Source organism: Gymnogyps californianus, chromosome 7, assembly GCF_018139145.2.
Source record: "Gymnogyps californianus isolate 813 chromosome 7, ASM1813914v2, whole genome shotgun sequence".
NCBI classification, from domain to species: Eukaryota; Metazoa; Chordata; class Aves; order Accipitriformes; family Cathartidae; genus Gymnogyps; species Gymnogyps californianus.
The window spans coordinates 21,805,754-21,825,850 of record NC_059477.1 but is presented as its reverse complement, the minus strand read 5'-3'; the positions used below and the strand labels follow the sequence as shown (position 1 = coordinate 21,825,850).

The 20,097-nt window shown below is 40.6% G+C and overlaps 1 protein-coding gene across 1 annotated transcript in view; it reads left to right on the top strand.

Moving 5' to 3' along the window:
- Positions 1 to 9,565: 9,565 nt before the first annotated feature.
- Positions 9,566 to 20,097, top strand: part of MYO3B (myosin IIIB) — a 206,403-nt gene continuing 195,871 nt past the window's right edge. The window contains exons 1-2 of the mRNA XM_050899969.1: positions 9,566 to 9,624; positions 9,833 to 9,872. Of these exons, the coding sequence (XP_050755926.1) occupies positions 9,618 to 9,624; positions 9,833 to 9,872 (47 nt within the window). The 5' untranslated portion in view covers positions 9,566 to 9,617. The remainder of the gene's footprint in view (positions 9,625 to 9,832; positions 9,873 to 20,097) is intronic.

Sequence of the window (20,097 nt, the reverse complement as noted above, 5' to 3'; positions counted from 1 at the left end):
ATGCATTCTGTTTGTAATGACAAGTCCATCTCCAGGCAAAGGAAAATGCACACAGAGATGAACAGGTATTTAAAAAGTATGAATTCCTCCTGACTTTTAAAGGGATTTACTGTAGTGAATAATGTTTGTGTATATCCATTTAAATAAGGAGATTTTAAGATTATAAATCAGGGTAAGACAGTGCATCTCAACTTTTTAATTACAGAAAGAGTAGGTTCCATTATATGTTTTATGATTAAAATACTTCAATTTATAATTTGTTGGTTACATGTTTCACTATAAGTCAGTACTGTTTGTCAATTTAAACATTAACAGATTCACACAAAAAAAACCCAAAACCTTCTTAATGTTCAGCAACTGAATGCTTCCACAGAATACACTTTGGAAAAGCTCATCAATTAAATACTGTAGACTATTTACTGCCTAAGAAATATTCCATTCCCATTCAATTCTTGAGGCTATAGAATTTTATAACATTTCATTTAATAATAGCTTTTCACATTTTGGCATCTAGCCATGGCCATACAAATGACAAATTATTTAATTTTCAAATACAGTCTAAAGAAAGGCTAGGAATGGCTTGATCTCCCACTGAGCTTGCATTAGTAGAGCCATTGTATAACGGGTCAATCATCACTGCATGTGTAATCAGGAATGTTACAACAATTAGTGGTTGTTCTTTTCTACCTGAGATTTGCAAGCAACAACAACAAATAATGGCTGCACTTAAATATGGCTTGTTTCGGTTTGGCTTCAGGATAAGCAATGTTCACGTAAATCATAGTTTAGGATTGACCACTCTTCCTATTACTGCAAACAGTAACATTAATAGTCTGACTGCTAACAAAGGCAAACCTTTGAAGTGCAGGTGCCAGTAAAGAATATGACTAAAAATAAACCTATTCCTTTAACCTGTATAACATTACAAAAATGGAAGGGTTATGTGATCTGAAATTTATTCCTGCTGAAAAGGGCAAGTTAGAATTAAGATAAGGGTTTCTTTTTTGTTGTTATTTCAAATTACAATTAATTAGCTGCCTTTTCAAATTCCATATTATGGTATTTCTGTGATTCATGGATGGACTCTATTGGCAAGTTGTGAATTCCAGTTGTACTTACAAAACCACTGCAATGAAAATTGCTGCACCGTGGAAGACCATTGTCTGTTTGGAAATCCACCACAGGATATGAAGTCTGTAAGCATACCATTCATGTAGCTCCAATACAGTGTAGTCACCCATTGTGATTGTACCCTGACTACAAACAGGTATATGGAACAGGCTGGCAGTGTTTGGAAAAGCTATTCTAGCTGGCCTGCAAGGACCTTTTCACTAGTGAAAAGGGAGTGAAAAACCATCAGCATCAGAACGAAGCAAGCAAGAAACAAAACAAGGAAATATAAACTCAAGAGATTGAAATAAAGAAGATTAAGATATAAATGAGCTTTTGTAAGAGAGCTCACGAAGGTCTTAATCGTATGAGCGGAAATTATTTAGTGATAATCGAGGAAATTTCCATGGTTCAAAAATCAACGTATAAATCTGGGAGAAATCTGTGAATACCCAGAGCTTCTAGATTCTGATTGTCAAAGAATTCTTGAGACTACTGAGGGAAAATGTGCAGAATAGTGCATGTAGATGTTATTTTTGCTTGAATCTAGGTGATTCTTACACAACTTGATGAAGAACAATGACATTTTAGAACCTTATGCACAACTGATAGGGATGTTTTAAAGTGTAACTTCTGTAAACTGAGGGCATGTAGGATTAAACATTTGGATCCCCCTTGGACAAGCCTGTTGACTGTCCAACAGGGTCAGCTTGACCAGATGTGTGTCTATATTACCATTTGCTGTCTATATTACAATTTGTTGTTACAGTGTTTATATAATCCTGTATACTACAGGATTTTACAATTGCAGACAACAGAGAAAATAATGGCTTGTGATGAAGACTTTGTATACTCCAGTGTACAAAAATTCAACAAAACAACAATAGTATGAAATAGAGCACTGCTCAACAAAGCTTCTGGAGACTCTCGTATCATCTTGTATCGAATCGTAGTTTCTCTCTAAGGTTGTCATGGGCTAAATTCAGAGAAAATGCTTAGGATTTATATTTCCTACTTAGCACCTGAATCAAGGTTTGGCTTCAGGTACTTTCAGTTTTGATAAAGGATTATCTTGACATAATTTACTAGAATGTGAATGCTAGAAAAAAATGCATGTCTATAGGATTACAAAACACAGAGTTCACTAATCAAGAGCAAGGTAAAAAAAAATACTGTACTTTGGTCAGAATGATGACAATTCACTGTTAGAAACTACTGCCTTGTTAAAACAAAACTGGTACAGCAACAGATAAAAGTGGTGCTGGAAGAGTTTTGTGGAGAAATGCTGTTGTTCCTCAGTCTCAAAGTTTGCATCTTAAATAATTATGAAAAGATATATGGCTATAAAGCCCTCCTCGTCATTTTTTTTTATTATGACGATTACTCAGAGTAACACTGTACACTACTTGTTAGTTAAATATAGATGAGAACTGATCTAGTGCTTTCATATTTGAAGTGGTACTGGATGCTGTGGAGTGAGTCAGACCACACTGAAGCTGATGAATACAGCAGTTACTCTTTATTTGTAACAGATTAAATTAGAATGATAGGAATTGTCACCCAAAACACAGCCCCCGGGCAAGGCTGATAGAGCCCAACCACGTGTTTCTGACTACCAAAATAGAGATCTGCTTATCTTATGGATCAGCATGTCTCATTATATGAGACAGATACAATTAAAAACTCTATGGAAGAAGCAGAGGGTGGTCATGATGAGCCGGCAAAACGCTTACAGAGAGATCGCTACAGAAAGCTGAACAAGGAGCCGTGTGACGTGCTCACTTGAAAAAAGCATTGGCATATTGAGCAAAGGAACAGCCTCCCATTTGTTTCTCCAAGATTTTTTGTAAACAAAGAAAAATGTGTGAGAGAAATACCTACCGGAATTTCTTCTCCTCAGGCAACGAGAAACAACCTGAAAAACGGGTATGCCTGAGCTCAAATAAAGATTAACAGGTACAAAAGGAGAAGCCCAAAGATGGGGGGACTCCTCCACACTCACTCCCAAAGGGGGAAAAGTGCTTTATAAAATGATTTCCTTCACCAGGACCCATTTCTCAGAGCACAGATGGAGCTGCACTCGCAATTCATTGTTCTGGACAATGAACTGAATACAGAGAGACAAGTGAGGCGTTTAGTCTCAGCGAAAGCTATTTAATACTAACTATGCATATATACGCATTCATTTTATTTCTTGCTCCTAACTATTTCTTTAAAAGCTCACTAAACATTACACTTCTTTTACCGTGTTTAACCGACCTTTTCTGAGAGACCCCGGCCCTTCCCCTCCGGGCGCGGCGCGGCGCTTCGCAGGGAACAGTCGTGACCGTGACCGCGCCCGCCCTGAGGTGACCGCGCGCGCCGCCACAGCCGCCCCGCGCTGCCGGAGAGGGCTTAGCGCCGCCGCCTCCAGCGAAGCGGGGGGCCGCTCCCGCCGCCTCAGTGCACGGTCCGGGCGGGGGAGGCGGGCGCTCCCCCGGCTCCTCGGCAGTGCCTCGTAGCGCACTGTCGCTCCCTGCCCCGGCGGGGTGAGGCTCTGCTCCCGCCAGGCCTCCGGCCCTGCGGCGCCGCCCCGCCGCCGTGTGGGGTGGGGGTCGCGCCTCAGCGGAGAAGGGGCTTCGGAATGGCGGTCGCCATTTGCCTTGCAGTCCGCTGGCGCTCAGAGGCGGGCAGGGGCTGTCACCTCTCTGAGGGAGCTGGTGCTGGCAGGGCTCGTTACTACCGCCGGGAACGTGTCTTTTCCCCGAGACCTAGAGAAGTCTTCTCGCAGCCCCGGGGATTGCGGCGGGGAGGGGAGGGAAGGCGACCTCTGCCCCTCTGACAGGCCGCCGCGCCCGCTGCGCTGAGGTGGGCGCCCTGGGCTGCCTGGGGGCCGCTTGTGCAGCGCTGTGTAAGTACTGCTGCTGAGGCTGTGCGGGTACCCTTGCCTCTGCAGGTGACGACCAGCTGTACCTATTTTTCCAAAATAAGCAATACTCAAACCGAAAAAAATCTCCATGATTAAATGATTAAAAGTGGCAGAAGATACTACAAGGCAAGAAGTAAGTAGGCGTGACACAGGATTCAGGCACATCGGGACAAAGCCATGAATAACTGAAGAAAAGTCTCTGTAAGTTCCCTCAATACCAAAATAGACCTGGCTCTAGTATATAGTACTTCTTTAAGCGACCTACTAGTAACTAGTGAACCATAATATACATTGCAAATACTATAATATTTGATAAATTCCTTTAAGCAAATGTATGCGTCCTTTTCTCCCTCCCTTGTACACACAGATATGCAATTATTAACAAAAGAAAGGAAAAGGTACCGTTATCCATAGACAATACTGTGCACAAATCAAGAAGAAGAGGCTAACTTAAAATGTCTTTCTAGTTATTTCTCTGAAGCGGTGCATTCAGTTCTGTGTAAATGCAAAATGTTTTTTAATTTTCATATTGAAAAGCTAGGTTTTTTTCATTCTTCCCTTCAAAATCAGCACTCTGAAATTCTAATTTCATTGGACTGTGAAAACGAAGTATCAGTGTTTTGTGGTATTTTGAAATTAGTAAGTGGGAAACTATGTTCTTGTACAGAAATTTCTGTTAGTATGAAGATGTATAATAATACTGGCTCAGTGTCAGCAAATCAGATGTAATTACTGAGGTTTTTCTGGCAAAAGCAGTGAATTGGTTATATCTTAACCTACCGTGGAGTCTTGTGGAATGTGTTCTCAAAATACTCAGAATCCCTTTTTTAGACCCTTTTTGTACACCCAAATTGAAGTCTAGCTCACTTCTTAATGGGCAATTTCAAACTGTAATGCATTTATTTTTCTAACATTATATCCTTTAATCCTCTAGTGTTTATCCAAGTTGGTGTAAATTATTGACATTGTAGCACATGAAGTAAAAATAGAAGAGTTTACCCAAGTTTTATTCCAAAAATAAAAATGTGGCTTGAACCAGGCAGAGCTATTTTTCTCCTGGGGTAAGATTTTCCTATGGTAGTCTGGCAAGAAGACACGGTGGATATAGATTCCTGAAAGCCATTTCAGACCCTTTTAAAATGGAAGGTCAGTTTAAGTGCAAATGGATTGTTTTGGAAACAGAGAAAATAAGAACTTCTGTGCTGGTACTTGCTGCTCCATGGTGTTCCGTGGTTAGGAAGCTGTAGGAACATTATAGGCAGCAATACATTTGTGCACGTTGGAGAGTGAGGGCTGCTGTGTGATTCCTTCCTCAGAATTATGTGCTGCCCTGTTGATGTATGTGTGGAGTAAGTGATTTATCCAGTATGATCCAAAATCCTTCATTAGCAGAAATATTGTACCTGTATTATTGACTTTCTAACTACAGGGAAGAGAGATTTAGTGAGCAGCACAGTGGCTGTTTGGTTGCTTTAAGTGCTGCCGGGACCAGTTTTGCAGTGTTTTTGCCAACTGCATTCAGAATAAAAAGTTCATTGGACAAAGACAATGATTCTTGCTGTGCTAATGCCTGGAGAGGCTCACTAACAAGGGGCTCCTGAGTGCAGGCTTGTCTGAGGAAGAGAAATGTTTTGTGTTGCAAAAACAGAAGTTACTGTCTTTACCAGCTGTCTGCCACTGGGGAAGTGGAGAAGGGAATAATGAACAAAGTGCTGATACACTGTGCAGTGCTGTGAGGGTAATCAAAGAACATTCGTGTTTAGGAAGGGGTTTATGAAGTACTGAAAATTATGGTATTGGTTTGCTTTTGTTCTGCTTAAAAAATTGGTCAGTGAATTTTTATTTTTTTTTCCCTAGCCCTAGTTTTAAGCTGTCATGTGAACACACTTAGTGTGATACATATTGTGTGTCTGTAGCTTCTCTTTCATTAGTTCTTACAAACTTCCCTTCCCTAGAGGTGAATTCTAGTGATTTAAGCCAAGGAAATACAGGAGAGGAGAAAGTGAGATGAGAGGAGAGCCTATGGATCAGCAACAGAAGAGAAGGGGGAAAAAAGCCTCGTACAAATGCTGAGCATAACTGGCCAGGTGAGCGCTAAACTTTTTACCAATCTATTCTACAGCTGAACTTCAGTGATGTAGAGCCAGAGAACAGAAAGGCACCTTTGGCTTGATTATTTCAGGGAAGTTGGGAAGGCTCTGCACCTGCAGGAATAATCAGCACTTCATTCAGTAGGAATTTTGTTGTTGTTACTGTTTAATTCCTTTTCATGAGATTGAACCAAGCTGTACTGCAGCAGAATAAGCAAGCTGCAATGTATCTGGCAATCATCCAGGACACAAGTTCAGAGTGGGCATTTTTAGTAAAGACTCCTGCATTACAGACTAAAATATGGAGCCACATTCCTCATAGTGCTAACAGGAAGAATCAAATGTGTGGACTCGTTTGCTGTGATGGATTATCGCTGTGCTGTTTGATAAAGCCAAGTAGCTCCTAAAATGGGGAGGGGAGATAGGAAGAAGGTAAGGGAGCTGCAGCAGGAGAATCTAAAGGACAGAAGAGTGCACAATGAAGGTGGTGGTCACCCAAGGAGTTACAGTGTGCAGCTGAGGAAAGCACCTGTTCCAGTGATTGTGGAAAGTGGGGGGACTGCTCTGCAGGTAGAAATGGAGAAGGAGCATCCATCTAATGCATGAAATCAGTCTCCTAGTTCCCTCTTAGCTTGTCCTGCCTTTTGTGCATCTTTCAAATCTTTGCACAGCGCTTGTTTTGGAAGTTGGACAAGTGACATAAATAGTGGGGAAGAGGTGGTTTGTCTGGAGTGATGAGATGTGACCGATTTGTGTGGTACTTCAGCAAAAGGAAAACCTACAATGAACCTGATGCAGCATTAACAAAGGAAGGCCTTGACCAGAAACCTGAAAAATAACTTGAGAAACTGCCGTTGTTTAATTCTGCAAAATTTCTGCAAGGAATTTTCCCCTCTATGGGCAAGAGAAGTTCTCTGAATAATACATTGTGTAAGGCCACACATGCTTTCCTTGTGTCAAAGCTGGAAAGCTGGATGGCTGTGGCTAGAATGCCACTACTCTAGGATAAATGTCTGACAGTGTAAGGCTGAGCTTTCCCATCTGAATGCTGCACAGCAGGCAAGAAGCTCTGCTGAACACAGCTGAGAATTGGCCTGTGGTAATGGCACGTGACGAGGGGGGAGGAAGTATGAGATTTTTCATTCTTTGCTGCTGCTTTGTAAGGAACAAGGCATGTCAGTAGCCTCTTGCTGGCTGGTCCTCCTTTTCTCCACCCCTCATCCAGTTGTTCCTCCCTCAGGCACTGACTGTACCCTGCTGTGTGCAGAGGGAGTACTGATATTGTATGTGGAAAAAGGAGACGTTTGCAGAACTACACACTTGAAAACACTGGACTGAGTTAATTTCACAACGTTTCTTATGAAATAGATGAAAATTCAGGAAAATGAATGCATTTCCTGACATAGCATGATATGAATTAATAAAAGGAGTAGCTTTTAGTAGTAGAGCATGTATGAGATACCAATATGTCAGAATAAGGGAAGAGTTAAAGCTAGCACATGTCCTTTTGCATCTTTTGCTGTTCCTTTGCCCTTGTAGCCACTACTTTCTTGGTCAGAATATCAAGAGAAAGTGTAAGGCTGTGGAAAAGCGATCTTTGCCTGCTTATCCTGACAGCATTATGGTTGATGACAGTTGAAGTAGCTGGAGTCAATTTTCTTTCTTTTCTTTCTTCTCTTTCTTCCTGTGCTGATGGTATCATATTGACTGTGGAGAGAGGTGTGTTCAGTACACTGGTGAATGTGTTCAGCCCACCTGAGATAATGGCATAATTACTGCTATCACTCTATTCAGGCAGCTGTTTGTCTTACATTCTGTATGGACACTATATTTTTTGGCTTTGTGTGGAAATTTCTCAACTTACACACAGTTTCCATGATTCACAAGAAAATTCCATCTCCTTCAGTCTCCTGGTCACACCACTACTGCAGCAGAAACAACAGGGAATCATTTACCCCTCCAATTCACAGAGCAATGCTTGCACTAACCCCCAGAGATTTCTGTGGTAAGCAACCTGAAACACTTGAAAGGGATGTAATTTCCAGGGGGTCAGTGTTCATGGCTGAAAGCTTCAACAATATATTAAGCTGGGCATTTTGGTGAAAAAAAGATCTGCTTGTATTTAATCTGCATTGAACTATTATTCCCACATTGTGTGCAATGACTGAAAATTATGTATTCAATAGCAAGGTCGACTCCGTAAAGCAGATAGCACCTCTGTTTATATGCTTCCTACCTTGTATTTAGCTGGATTTTATTCATAGAAGGAACTAATTGTCCATCTTCCTTTGTGTCTAAATGTGAGAGCCAGCCACTTGACTTTTGGCTGACTGAGATTCAAACCTGGAGGCAGTTTGAAGCAAGGTATATGAAAGGAAGGTGAATTCCAAGTGGAGGAAGGTACTTAAATGGAGTAAGCAAGTTAAGGCTCTCAGTCCCAGTTTCACAGAGGCACCATGCAGACAAAGAGAGTTTCCGATATGTCCTTTTCCTGAGTGATGCCCCCCTCCCGGCTCCACATGCTGGTTCTGCTTTCTCATTGTTGTGTATGTCAGTTTAAATGTCCAACTTCCATGTGGATCTTCACATTTGAATACCTAAGATGAGTCCTGTGTCTCCCACCCCTAGAATTAGGAACCTAGCATTTAGATGGAGCAGTGTGAAGTGTCTGAATAGATAATGTCATTTTCCGAATGCTATCCTAATCATTACTCTCTGCTGCATGGCACTGCAAGTAATAATAAAAATTCTGCAGAACAGAATACAGAGGAACTAGAAAATTCTCTCTTGAGAGGAGAAATTTATGTCAATTTTTCCTTTCATCCTGGCAAGGTTTCTTAAGTTGGTTGGTACTTTCTAATTGCTATCAGCAGTATCAAAAGACACAAAGTTATGTAAAAGAAGTTCCAGCCTTTGCCCAGAAACCCGTAGATTTCATTCCTGCTGTGCCATATTCAAAGTTAATTGGATGACCCAATTTTAAACCTGTATGAACTCAGACTGTATCAGTGCAATTATAAGTTGCTTGAAGAGCACATCTACGGTCTTAGGCACAAAAAGCTGGAGGCCAAAACACAGTGTTGGAAGCACATTAGCAGTTAATGACTGAAAAGAGAGGTGACCAGTGGAATGGGAATGTATACAATGACCGTATGATAAAAGCCAAATATTTCCATTTTAGTCAAATTCTACTTTGTAAGAGACTGGTATGAAGGCAGTTTAAGGGACTGTGTTCATCATTCCTCTGCATTGCAATAAAGAATCATCCTGCTTCTTTCCATATGCCATTTAGTGTTTGAAATAGATCAATTGAGCAAGAGTTCAGGAAACTCTCTAAGTTCCCTTTACAAACTAAATCAGACTGTAAGTTTTGAATTTCTGTTTCATTCATCGTGTGTTTTTGAGACCTCCTCATGTTCTTGTTAATAATTCAGCCTGTACCTGTTCTAGGTTTATTGCTCAGAGAGACAGTACCTTTTGCTGACTTCAGCATATGGCCAGCAGGAGCTATGTCAGGTAAGGAATGCAACCTTTAATTTTTCACCTTACTCTCTTTTGTTGTTAATCAGCTTTGGAATAGAACTATAATGCATGCAGTCAGGTTAGTGTATGTCAACAACTGTTAGCTTGGTAGCCTGTTACTTTGAAACAGCTGGAGAAATGCCAGAGATCTCAAGTGTCTTGAAGGCTGTCAAGCTTTTGCTTTTTATGTTCATTGTTGCAGCAGCTGAGAACACAGCAAGTCCTGAAGCAAACTGGATTAGGTAAGAAAGAATTTTTAAACGTCATCTTCTATGGCACCCTGGAGAAAAAACAAATGTATTGTGTTGTTCTGACTCCCTTCCCACAAAATAGATAAGTCCTTGTCTCGTTCTGCTAACATGTCATAATTATCTTACAGATGGTCAGCTAGTAGCTGTGAAGTGTTGCTCTGCTTGCAGCTGTATTTCTTAACCTTTTTCTTTTTTTCTTTCTCAAATACTGAAATTAAAGCTACCAAGCTAGGCAAAATAGCTGACTCCTGATTTCATCATAACACCACGAACATTGTGAAAGAAAGTTACTCACTGAGAACATGTAATTAAAAATAAGGGTTACTGACTGTTGCTTCTCAATGTGGCCTTCATACATTTGTAGCAGCACAGCTGTATTTGACTCAGGTTGCACTAGAAGTGTTAATTCCATTCACGAACATTCCCTAAGGGTAGAACTGCCCTTGTGATTGTGGGCTTGTTCAGCCACTTCTCTTTCTACTGCTGTTCAGAAATTACTTGCTAGAGAGAGACTTTTGAACTGAGTGGTGCATGGCATGATGAAATACAGGTCTTTGTGACAGGTGAAATTCTTAGTTATATTTATTAGGGAACTCTTCAGCCTCATCTCTGAAAGAAAATAGAGTGCTTGGTTTCTACAGGCCTTACCTGTTAGCTTCCTTCAAAAGAGTGATTGTTATAAGTTGTACCTTAAAAGCTGCTAGTCTTGAATTACGAGTTTGTAGTGTTGATGGTTTTGATGATGGGCAGTGCCTACAGTATTGGAAGAGGAATAAGCTTTTACAACCTTGATACTATAAGAAAGAATGGATTGTGAAGAGTGCAGCCTGTACTGCTTTCATTAAAACTCCTGTCTGAAGAATTGACTCATGGTATACTTTTTCCTGCTTGGGTTCTTTGCCAAAAAAATAAAATGGTAGCTCTCTTTCTCATCAGGATTCATGGCCCCGTCAGTGTCAACCTATTGTGAAATGAAACCCAGGGATTTCATTATCAAAAATTTTAAAAAGAAAAATCAGTTCACTGAGAATATTCATGCTTTAGGTAACACAGTTTCCAACTAAGGATTTACATATCTAAGCGTGAGCTCTTTAAAAAAAGAAAAGTTCTTGCATGGAGTTCTTATGTATGTGTATAGTAACAAGAATAGCTCTTTTTAAGTCATTGTGATAATGGGGCTAATGACAAGACAGTTGGCACTGTCGCGCTAAGGTGATCTTCACTCTTGCACGGCAAGATATAGTTAGATTAGGACGTTTTTGCAGAGATACGCAGTTATCCATGTGTGTAAAAGATTTGACTCCTATTAGCCAGCAGATGCCTGTGTCCTTGACAAAGCTGTCTTTGCAAGATAGATATGTCTATAGAATGCACAGTGATCTGTACTATATGCCAGAGTTTCCCCTCCAAAATGCTTTGTGACTTGCAAATATAGAAATGTTTTGGGGACTAGGCAGAGGATCTTGGAGTGTTGCAATGATACCTACTCTGGTAAGGCTGCCCTAAGGCCCAAGTGTCAGATTGCCATAGTACCAGGTAAACACTCTACTCTGTCCTTGACACAGTTCCAGATCTACCATGGAGGCTGTACTGAACTTGTAGGTATGCAGTTGTGCCTTATCTTTGCTGCCTTCCCAGCCTTTCCTCTGTCTTACATTTGGACCCAGGTCTGCAAGTCTCAAATAGGGCTTGCTAACTGCAGTCCTGCATCTCCTTGTTCCAGGTGTGCTGTTTTCTTCGTACGGCTTTCAAGAGATAGAAGTTTTTTGCAGAACAATTCTTTAGGAGGACTCTGTGTCACTAATAAGCAGCATACTGTAAATGCTTTGGTAAAGGCTTTACAATATCCTGCAGTGCGGGAGGTATCCTGCAAAGGGGGAGGGCACTTGTTTTACCATGGGCTGCTTGAGTCCAGCTGCAAGGCTGAGACTAAATACAGATTTGAGATTCATGTGGAAATGGTGTGTTGTACGCAAAAGTAGACTGGGTTCTTATTTAGGTGTAGGAAGGTAGAGGCATCTCAGGCTTTTTTTTTTTTGTGGGTAATAAAGGAAAAAATAGGAATACTTAGGGAAAATTTTCTTCCTAGCATTGAAATCTGAAACAACAGAAAGTACTGCTTAAAACTGTTTGAAAGAGTGCTGTCTCTGTTCTTTTTAATTTCCTGGGTAGGCATAGAACTAGAAGAGTGATGCTGATCCCAAGGGGGAGCTTGTCTTTACATTTGACTACTACTTGGAAAAAGAAAAGTCACGACCATTGTTTCATAAATATTTCCCTGCACAAGCAGAATTTTACTAAACTCTGCCAGGTGGAGAGTTTCCTGATTCAGTGTTCTCTGCTACTTCTATCCTCAGCTTAGGCATTCAGCAAATATCAGGGAAAGAGGGAAATGGTTTATGATAGTTCAGCTATAAGAATAATTTGTTCTACTATTCTTTGGTGACCAATACTGTTGCCAGTTCTCGTCTCTTCCATGGTCTCCCTACTTCTACTCTTCTCTGTTATCCAGCCTAGCATGAACTGAAGGGTAGAAGAGAACTGTAGTTAATTTCGGCCTGAAAGACAGGCAGGGCTAGAGGTTTCAGAAACACTTCTTTCTGCAGGATCTCTCCTTTTTTTTTTTTTTTTCCTTCCTGAGTAAATGTATCCAAAATTATCTAATTGGCAGTAAATTTTAACACAAAGTAAGAATTACCATAAACAGAGAGGAAATGGAAATGGAGAAATAGCTTAGTGTGGTGCAATGATTTCCAGAGAAAGGGTTGCCCCATAGGGTTAAGAAGGCCTGAGGGTCAGTCCACTGAACACACCAAGACTCTGGCTGGTAGAAAGTGGTTTGCTTTCAAATGCTCAGCAGCTCACCCCAGATTTTGCAGGATCTGTCATCTTATCAAGGCATTTGTTTTAAAAACCATTTTTTAACAGTTGTTCTCCAGTATAGTTGACCTTTGATTTAGAAAAAGGAGAAATTATTGGAAAGTTCTCTGTGCCAGTTATTGCACACTTTTTAATATATTAACTTTGAGATTAGCCAGCAAAACCTGGAGGTATAGGGAGAGCAGAAACTTTTCTCCTTCGGGTTCCTGATCTCTAAACATGTTAGCTACACAGTCTAGATACCACCTATGTAACCAGTATCCAGTTACTTCACCTCTACCGTGGGACAATTCTGTCATGTTTGTAGCATGTCCAAACAACTTGTCACTGAGCTATTTGTTACGTGGTTGCATTTGCTCTAAAGAATTGGTATAAAACCTGTTCTGAAAGGAAAAGAAAAAAAATATTAAAAGCCCCATTTCTGATATTGAAAGTATGTAATACTGCTGTTGCTAGCAGTTTTCCTGGATGTATGGGGAATAAACTCAGACTGTGCATTAAGCAGGAGTAGTAAAAAGTGTAGAGTGGGATGGCAGTTTTTATGTCTCCTTGTACGTTTTTCACACTATATTTTGAACTTACTGGAGGGCTGAGTGATAGATGTGATTAATTCCATCTCACTTGTAAGAAGAGGGCATGTTTGGTGCACATCTTGTTGTCGTCACTTGTTCTCTCTTCATTTCTGTCAATAGTTACATGGATGATATTTACACTTTGTGTGTAGCCTGTGAAGTGGATATAAAGAACTGTCAGACGACCTTTTCTAATACATTTTCTTCTGAGGAAACAAACCTAACATAAATGTCACCTGCAGTATGAGCAACTGTAGCAGATGGAGCATTGAATTAATGGCTCCGAGAGGCAAGCCAGGAAAGATTATGAGATGAGATAAATATGGTAGGTATGGTACATGATTCAAAAAATTTCCTGTGATTAAAAATTACTTCAAGAAAGAAGAGTATATCTTCAAAAAGTTACAGAGTATTTAAAAATCACCTATCTTTTTTTACTTTTGGAAAAGTGTTAAAAAATCATTTGCAATTATGTTTATAGGGAAAATCCCCCATTAATTTAATTAAGGGTATTTTTCAGCTGTGAGTCTTACATTCTTTTGTAACAAATATTTTGAATATGATGAAAGGTAGGGAATTTGCTTATAACATGTATCTGGTATGATGCCTCATGTTTTGTGGCAAGATCAGTGTCTCAGTGAAAAACGATTGTAACACTAAACTGATTGCTGTATTGAAAATCATATACATTGTCATCAAATGTAGAGGAAGGGCCAGTGTTAGTCAAAGAAAGTGACTTGAGTTTAGCAACTGATAATAAATAGGAAGGTGATGTTAGTGCAGCTCCCTTGCTGGTGTTCCTTTCATAGGTCCAGGGAATGGAAGCAATTTATATGGTGGCAGAAGGTTTGGAGGGTCTGCAGAAGTCGTCTAACAATAAACTAAAGGAGTATGTCAGTGACTCATGTAGGTAGGTTAAGTTGCTTCTCAGTAGTGGTAGTTTTGCCTCTTTCCAGTTTCAAGAGTGAAGGACTATCACGAGTGACTGTAATAATGTATATGTTGTAATACAGAGAAAGTAGCTCGTTTAGTAGCTGAACAAAAGGTGGTGGTGTGGTGATTTGTGATGGCATAAGGTTGCTCAGCTGAGAGCTTCACAGAGTTCAGCAGCACTGCTGAGAAAATGTGCTTGGTTTCATACTCCCTCATAGCAGCGAACTGGCTGCTGTGAAATGAACACCTTCTTTTGACCAATCTGTGAAAAGGCATTTGGAACAGAAAATTCATCCACTCTCTCATCTGGGAGGCGAGTGCTCTGTGTGACAGGCTGGAAGACTGGGAATGCAACATGTACAAGGAACAGCTAAGCATGCAGTTTAGAGTACTTGTTAAATCAGATAACGTCCTTTCAGCTGTAAACAGTTGTGGCAAAGAGTCCACAACCTGCTTCTCCCTTCATAAATTAGGGTGGTCTTTCCACATGTAAAAGTCTGTGTGTCCAGGGGCACATCTTTTGCAAACTGAGTAGCTCTATGAGAAACAAAATGGGAAAAACAGCATTTCAGCCTTCAGGGCTACACTGTGGACAAGGAGGCTGCAATGCTGCCACTTCCTCAAGGTACGGTTCTTGGTACAGCTATCTTAAGGTTTCCTCATGCTTGCCTCCACGTGCTGCAGTCATTCCTCCTGATTCCTGGCAAAGTGTTCCTGAAGTGGGAAGTCATGGGGTGGCTGTAACTGCGAAATACTAGTAGGTTCCAGTTTTCAGAGACTTCTCTGGAGATCGTTAATCTGAGTTTCTCTTTTGGCAGTATCAGCTCGCTCTGACATCTGATTAACCTGTACTTACTGCTAATAACACATGCATGCACAAACTCAGGTATTGCACAAACTCAGGTATTGCAGCAGAGTTTCTTTTCAACTCTTATTTGCGTTTTACCATGAGTTGACTGAAAGAGAATAAAGGGAATATTAACCACTTGGGAAGGAAGGACTACAAACAGCTTCTCAGGGACCAATGACAGAAGCTCTGATAACAAGCACATGACACAGTAGTATAATCTTAAACGAAAGTGACACTGGAAGCCCCCTGGGACCGAGAGCCAGCAATCAGCACTGCGCAGTAAAGCAACACGAGGGCCGCAAATGAGGTGTTTGAAAGTCGGGAAGCTGGCAGTAGAGTGGGACCTGCTGAAGCAGCTGGAGAGGGACCCAGCAATCAGCACCACAGTGCTGCGAGGGCTCAATAAATGATTTTTTTACTTGGTAGGGCTCTGAAGGAGATGTTTGCCTTAATTACTGTAGTCCCTTGGAGGCACAGGGGGAAAGAATTCACTGCACACAAGTGTATTTCTAGATCTGTAAAAAGTTATGCTATACTTTTCTTCTGAAACAGATTTATTGCTATCTTCCCCCCCTGCCAGTAGCAAGCTCTTACAGTAACATACCATTCCTGGGGCTTTCACCTTTTTCTTTCTTTTCATCATCCAGTTGGTTAGTGTCTCCATGCTCACGATCTTTCATAAGAGGGACCATGTTCATTGGTGTGTTGTCGTGTGTGTGTGTGTGTGTCCCCCATTACTCACATGCTCATTGTACTTTTGAAGTGGGTTGGAGAGCAAGTTTTGTCTTTTCCTCTAAGAACTCTGCTTTTTTGTCATGCTTTCCTGTCCTGAATACAGTTACAGATACGTACTCTGCTTTGTCCTAAACCAAATAATTAAGTAAGGGTCAGAAAATTAATGAAAAAACTACATACAGTTATGCTTCTGTCTGTATATCAGTAAAAAGTGCATGGAGTGCTACCACAAAGTTGCACCAATATCTTCGTAAAAAGAAGTTGCAAGAATTGCTGCTGCTGGGACTATTTCTTGTAAGGAATGTCATGAACATTGTACTACCACTATGAGGAATTTATTATAGTCCATTTTTAATAGTGGTAGCCTTCTGTCTTTATTTAATCTGACTTTTCTGAGTTTTAACAATGGTACATCTGGAGAGATGCAGAAAACATAGTAGTAGTGTGAAGTTTTAATGATGATAACTTTTGTAAACTTTGGATGGTGCAAATATATAAACCTTATTTGTCTACCTGGAATATGGACTCATCTTTCTAAGTAAATTTTAAATATCTCCTGTACTGTGTTGTACAGGAAAGGGAAATTATTAGGAGTGTTTCAGGAGGCATCTTACTCTAACATTCAGAATTAAATGAAGGAAAGATCTTTGCCAGTTCTTTACTGAACAAAATTGAAAAGGCTATATTTCCTTAGTAAAGTCTTGATGACAAATGGGTATGAATATTTCATCAGCCAGAAGAATACTCTGTTACTGTTCAAACTCAGTCTTATGCTTTTATGAACTCCAGAGAGTTACAAATCAGAATCATTTTATAATCTGTGGCAAAGACTAATTTTGTTAAATAATATATACTAAATTGCCAGAATTTTGCAAAAGCTGTTTATTTAATAGAAGGAGGAAAATAATTAACTTTGAAAAAAGGTTTTGGGAGAGAGGATTTTTTAAAAGCAGATCCTGAAATAGGGTTCTGCTTTACAGTGTGGGGTTTTGTGTAATTAAATATTGATTGTCTTAATAATTACTCAGTTAATTAAGAACAGTATGTCCTTATGGCCTCAAATGCTTGCTTACTCTGTGTGAAGGAAGAAAAGAAAAAATAAAAGACAAAAAAGAGTTTGTTTACCTTAAAATATTTGCCTTACAAGTTCCACACCACACTCCTTTCGATTTCAGTGAACATTTTCCATGTAAACAGTGTGTAGCGTAAGATACAGACATTAAAGTTTAGTCTAAGAGTCTGTGAACCCCAACAGTTATCACCAGGCAATACAGTAGCATGTGTACCTTCATCTGTCTTCCTTTAAGCAGGTGAAAATAGTGACCATGAGAAAAATGTATCTGGCTCATCTGTTAATAGGGCTGTTGTATCTCACTGGTTTTGCCTCTTGATATGCACTCAAGGATCTGTAGGTCTCGCTACGCTTTGGTTTGAAAAACGTGCAAGTTTTTGCATGTTCTGAGGGAGGCTAGCCTGAAAAAAGGCTTGGGTAAAGTGCCAGTAGGCACTCTGCAGTGAGGGCTGGGCTGCCCTGTGAGGGCAGGTGAGCCGGGAGCCACGGGGGCCAGCGAGGCAGCAGGGGCGGTGGCCTCACTGAGCATGGGGCATCCTGGCAGGATCCCAGCCAGGCGAGGGGGGCAGGCCCAGGGATGGCAGCCAGGGTCGGCGACAGTCCAGTGACTGCCAGGCGAGTCTGTAGCAGCAAGGCAGACTCAAGGTCTGGCCGGGCGATCAAGTCCACAGGTTAGGGTTTGGGTATGGATGAATGGGGTACATGCTCAGGCAGAGGCATGGCTGTAGGATAGCTTGGGCAGGGACCAAGGGTGATGGCCTCAGGCTAAATGCAGCTCCCAAGAGAACCAGATGCCCTGACCTTGCAAACTTTTGCAAAATCGTGTAATCCATTGTGCTGCTTATGTCTCTTTGCATGTGCTGGGCATTATTCTGTGCTGGTTGTTGCAGCTGATAAGCAGTTTTATATGCTGATCTTGCTTGAGTCAGAGCTCACATGCCTGTCTGCTGTAGGTCTGTTTTCTCCTAATATTTTGGATTCCTGAACACCTTTGTTATATCAGAGTACAGCCCACTCAAGATAAGAGTCATTCTGGCATGATGACTTCAGTTGCTGACACAATCTAATTGCCTTGTCAAGGACTAATTCTGGATTTTGTGGTAGTTTCCTTTTGAGTGATCGTGATAAGATCTTTTATCAGGGACTTATTTAACTCGTAAACTTACACGATTGTCTCTTCATCTTTTGACAGCCGCATTTTTTAAGTGTTTTCTTTGTACACATAGCGAAAACTAAACCTCTAATGGATTTCATTTTTACATGGAGTACCATATTCCTTCTGGTTTTGTGACATTGCACTGTACTTCCCTTCTACATCTGAATTAGCAAATACATCGACTGCTTCAGAATCTGACTGTCATCTGAAAGTTTTTCTTCCTTTTTCACTAGCATCCAGTACTTGAAGGTCCAGAATGAACTGTGGTTTACAACCCCTCATTTTTCCTCCTCCTTTCTCGTTACTGGAGCCCAGGAGGCCAGTGAATAATTTCTGAAATCACTATACGTCTGAGATCCTTGAAAGAGAGAGTTATTGTTCAGAGAACGAGTCCAGCAGAACCTGGCTTTCTCTAACCTGTCCCTGTCGGATGGTGGTTTTTTGTTTTGGTTTTTTTTTGCCCTAAAAGCTAAGATATATGAATTTGCAGTTTCAAAATTACCAGTCTTTGTACTTTGTGGCCTTTTTCTGGCTGACCTTTCTCAGCAGTGATGAGAGGAAAGCGGTGTTCGTAGTCTGTAACATTATTTCCTAGTGTTTGCAGTAGTACCTCTGCTTCCAGACTCATGAGAGCAGTGTTTCCCCTGTGTTCTGGACTGAACTAGACAAGGGATCTGTAGTCTTACCTTGGAAATGCTTTGTTACAGCATCCCTCAAAAATAGGATTGCATGCTAAACCAGTATCTAACGCCAGCAACATTCATAATTATCATATGTAGCCTCTATTAAAAGACTCAGTTAAATGAGACACATGCCTTGATCCCATTTATGTGTCTGCTTAAAGTATGGTGGTTAATTTACAACATAACTGATATATAAAAATGTAAATATTAACATACAGAGAGGCTTTGTCTCTGAGGTTTGACCATTTTCCAGCTAACGTTCTGCTTCACAATGGACTAACATTGTGAAAAGTTAAGCCAAATGTGAATAATCACTAAAGTGTGTTACAGGGCAGGTGAGACTGTTCACATCAGGCCTAAAGCCATCAGCCTCTCCAGAAGGTGGCAAGCAATAGTTTGATGGAGGAACAGATTGCTCCCTTCTTATATAAATGACTAGTAGTTTGTGGTTTAGGGGAGCGGACAAAGGCAAATTGCCCCAGAGATGGGGATGGATTATAAAGCAAAAATGGTTGCCAAAGTAGGATTCCCTTCTGTGAGGGGGATATGAGCTGAAAAAGAGCTGTGAGTTTATTAGATAAGAAGACCTTTCCAGGCTGATCTGAGTCTAGATGGATGTAGACTTGTTTCTTTTAATTTCTGTTCTCTTGTGACTTTATAAACCTTGGTAAACTGCATTGTCTACTGTGGATGTAGTAAATAAATCCTATTATTAGCCATTTATGTTGACCTTCTTTGGGTGAGAGATGGTATCAATACAGCCAGCTAACTTCAAGGAATTTGTGCCCATAGGCTCTTGCAATCCATAGATGGTACTGAACTACTTTCAGGCAGGCAGCAGCCCAAAACATTTCTTAGAGGCTCTGAGGATAGTGGAGTTGCACAGGCCAATGCACAAGCCAATAACTCAGTGCCTAAGAAGAAGAGATATTGCCATTGCTGAAGAGGAAATCTCTCTTGAATGCTAGTTAGAAGCCCAAGGACTGCAAAGGAGTCTAAGAGTAGAGGACTTGATCGCAAATTTTGCAAATTGGGAAATTAGAGATAGAGAAAAGTGAGATAATATTTCTAGGGTATGTGCAAAATTCTTCTGTCCTGATATCTTAGCCCATTCCTATACCATGCTTTCAAGATCAGGTTTCTTCCAGCTCCTGTTAGTTGCTTCCCATATGGTGGTTGTCTTCACTAATGTAAAGGTTGAGCACGCTGTTAGGTCAGCATGCCTCTGAGATAACATCCCATTTTTAGAATTAGTTCAGTTTTCATTAGTGAATTAACTGGACATATAAATATTTATGACTATCTCAGATGTCTGATTACAACAGGAAATAAATA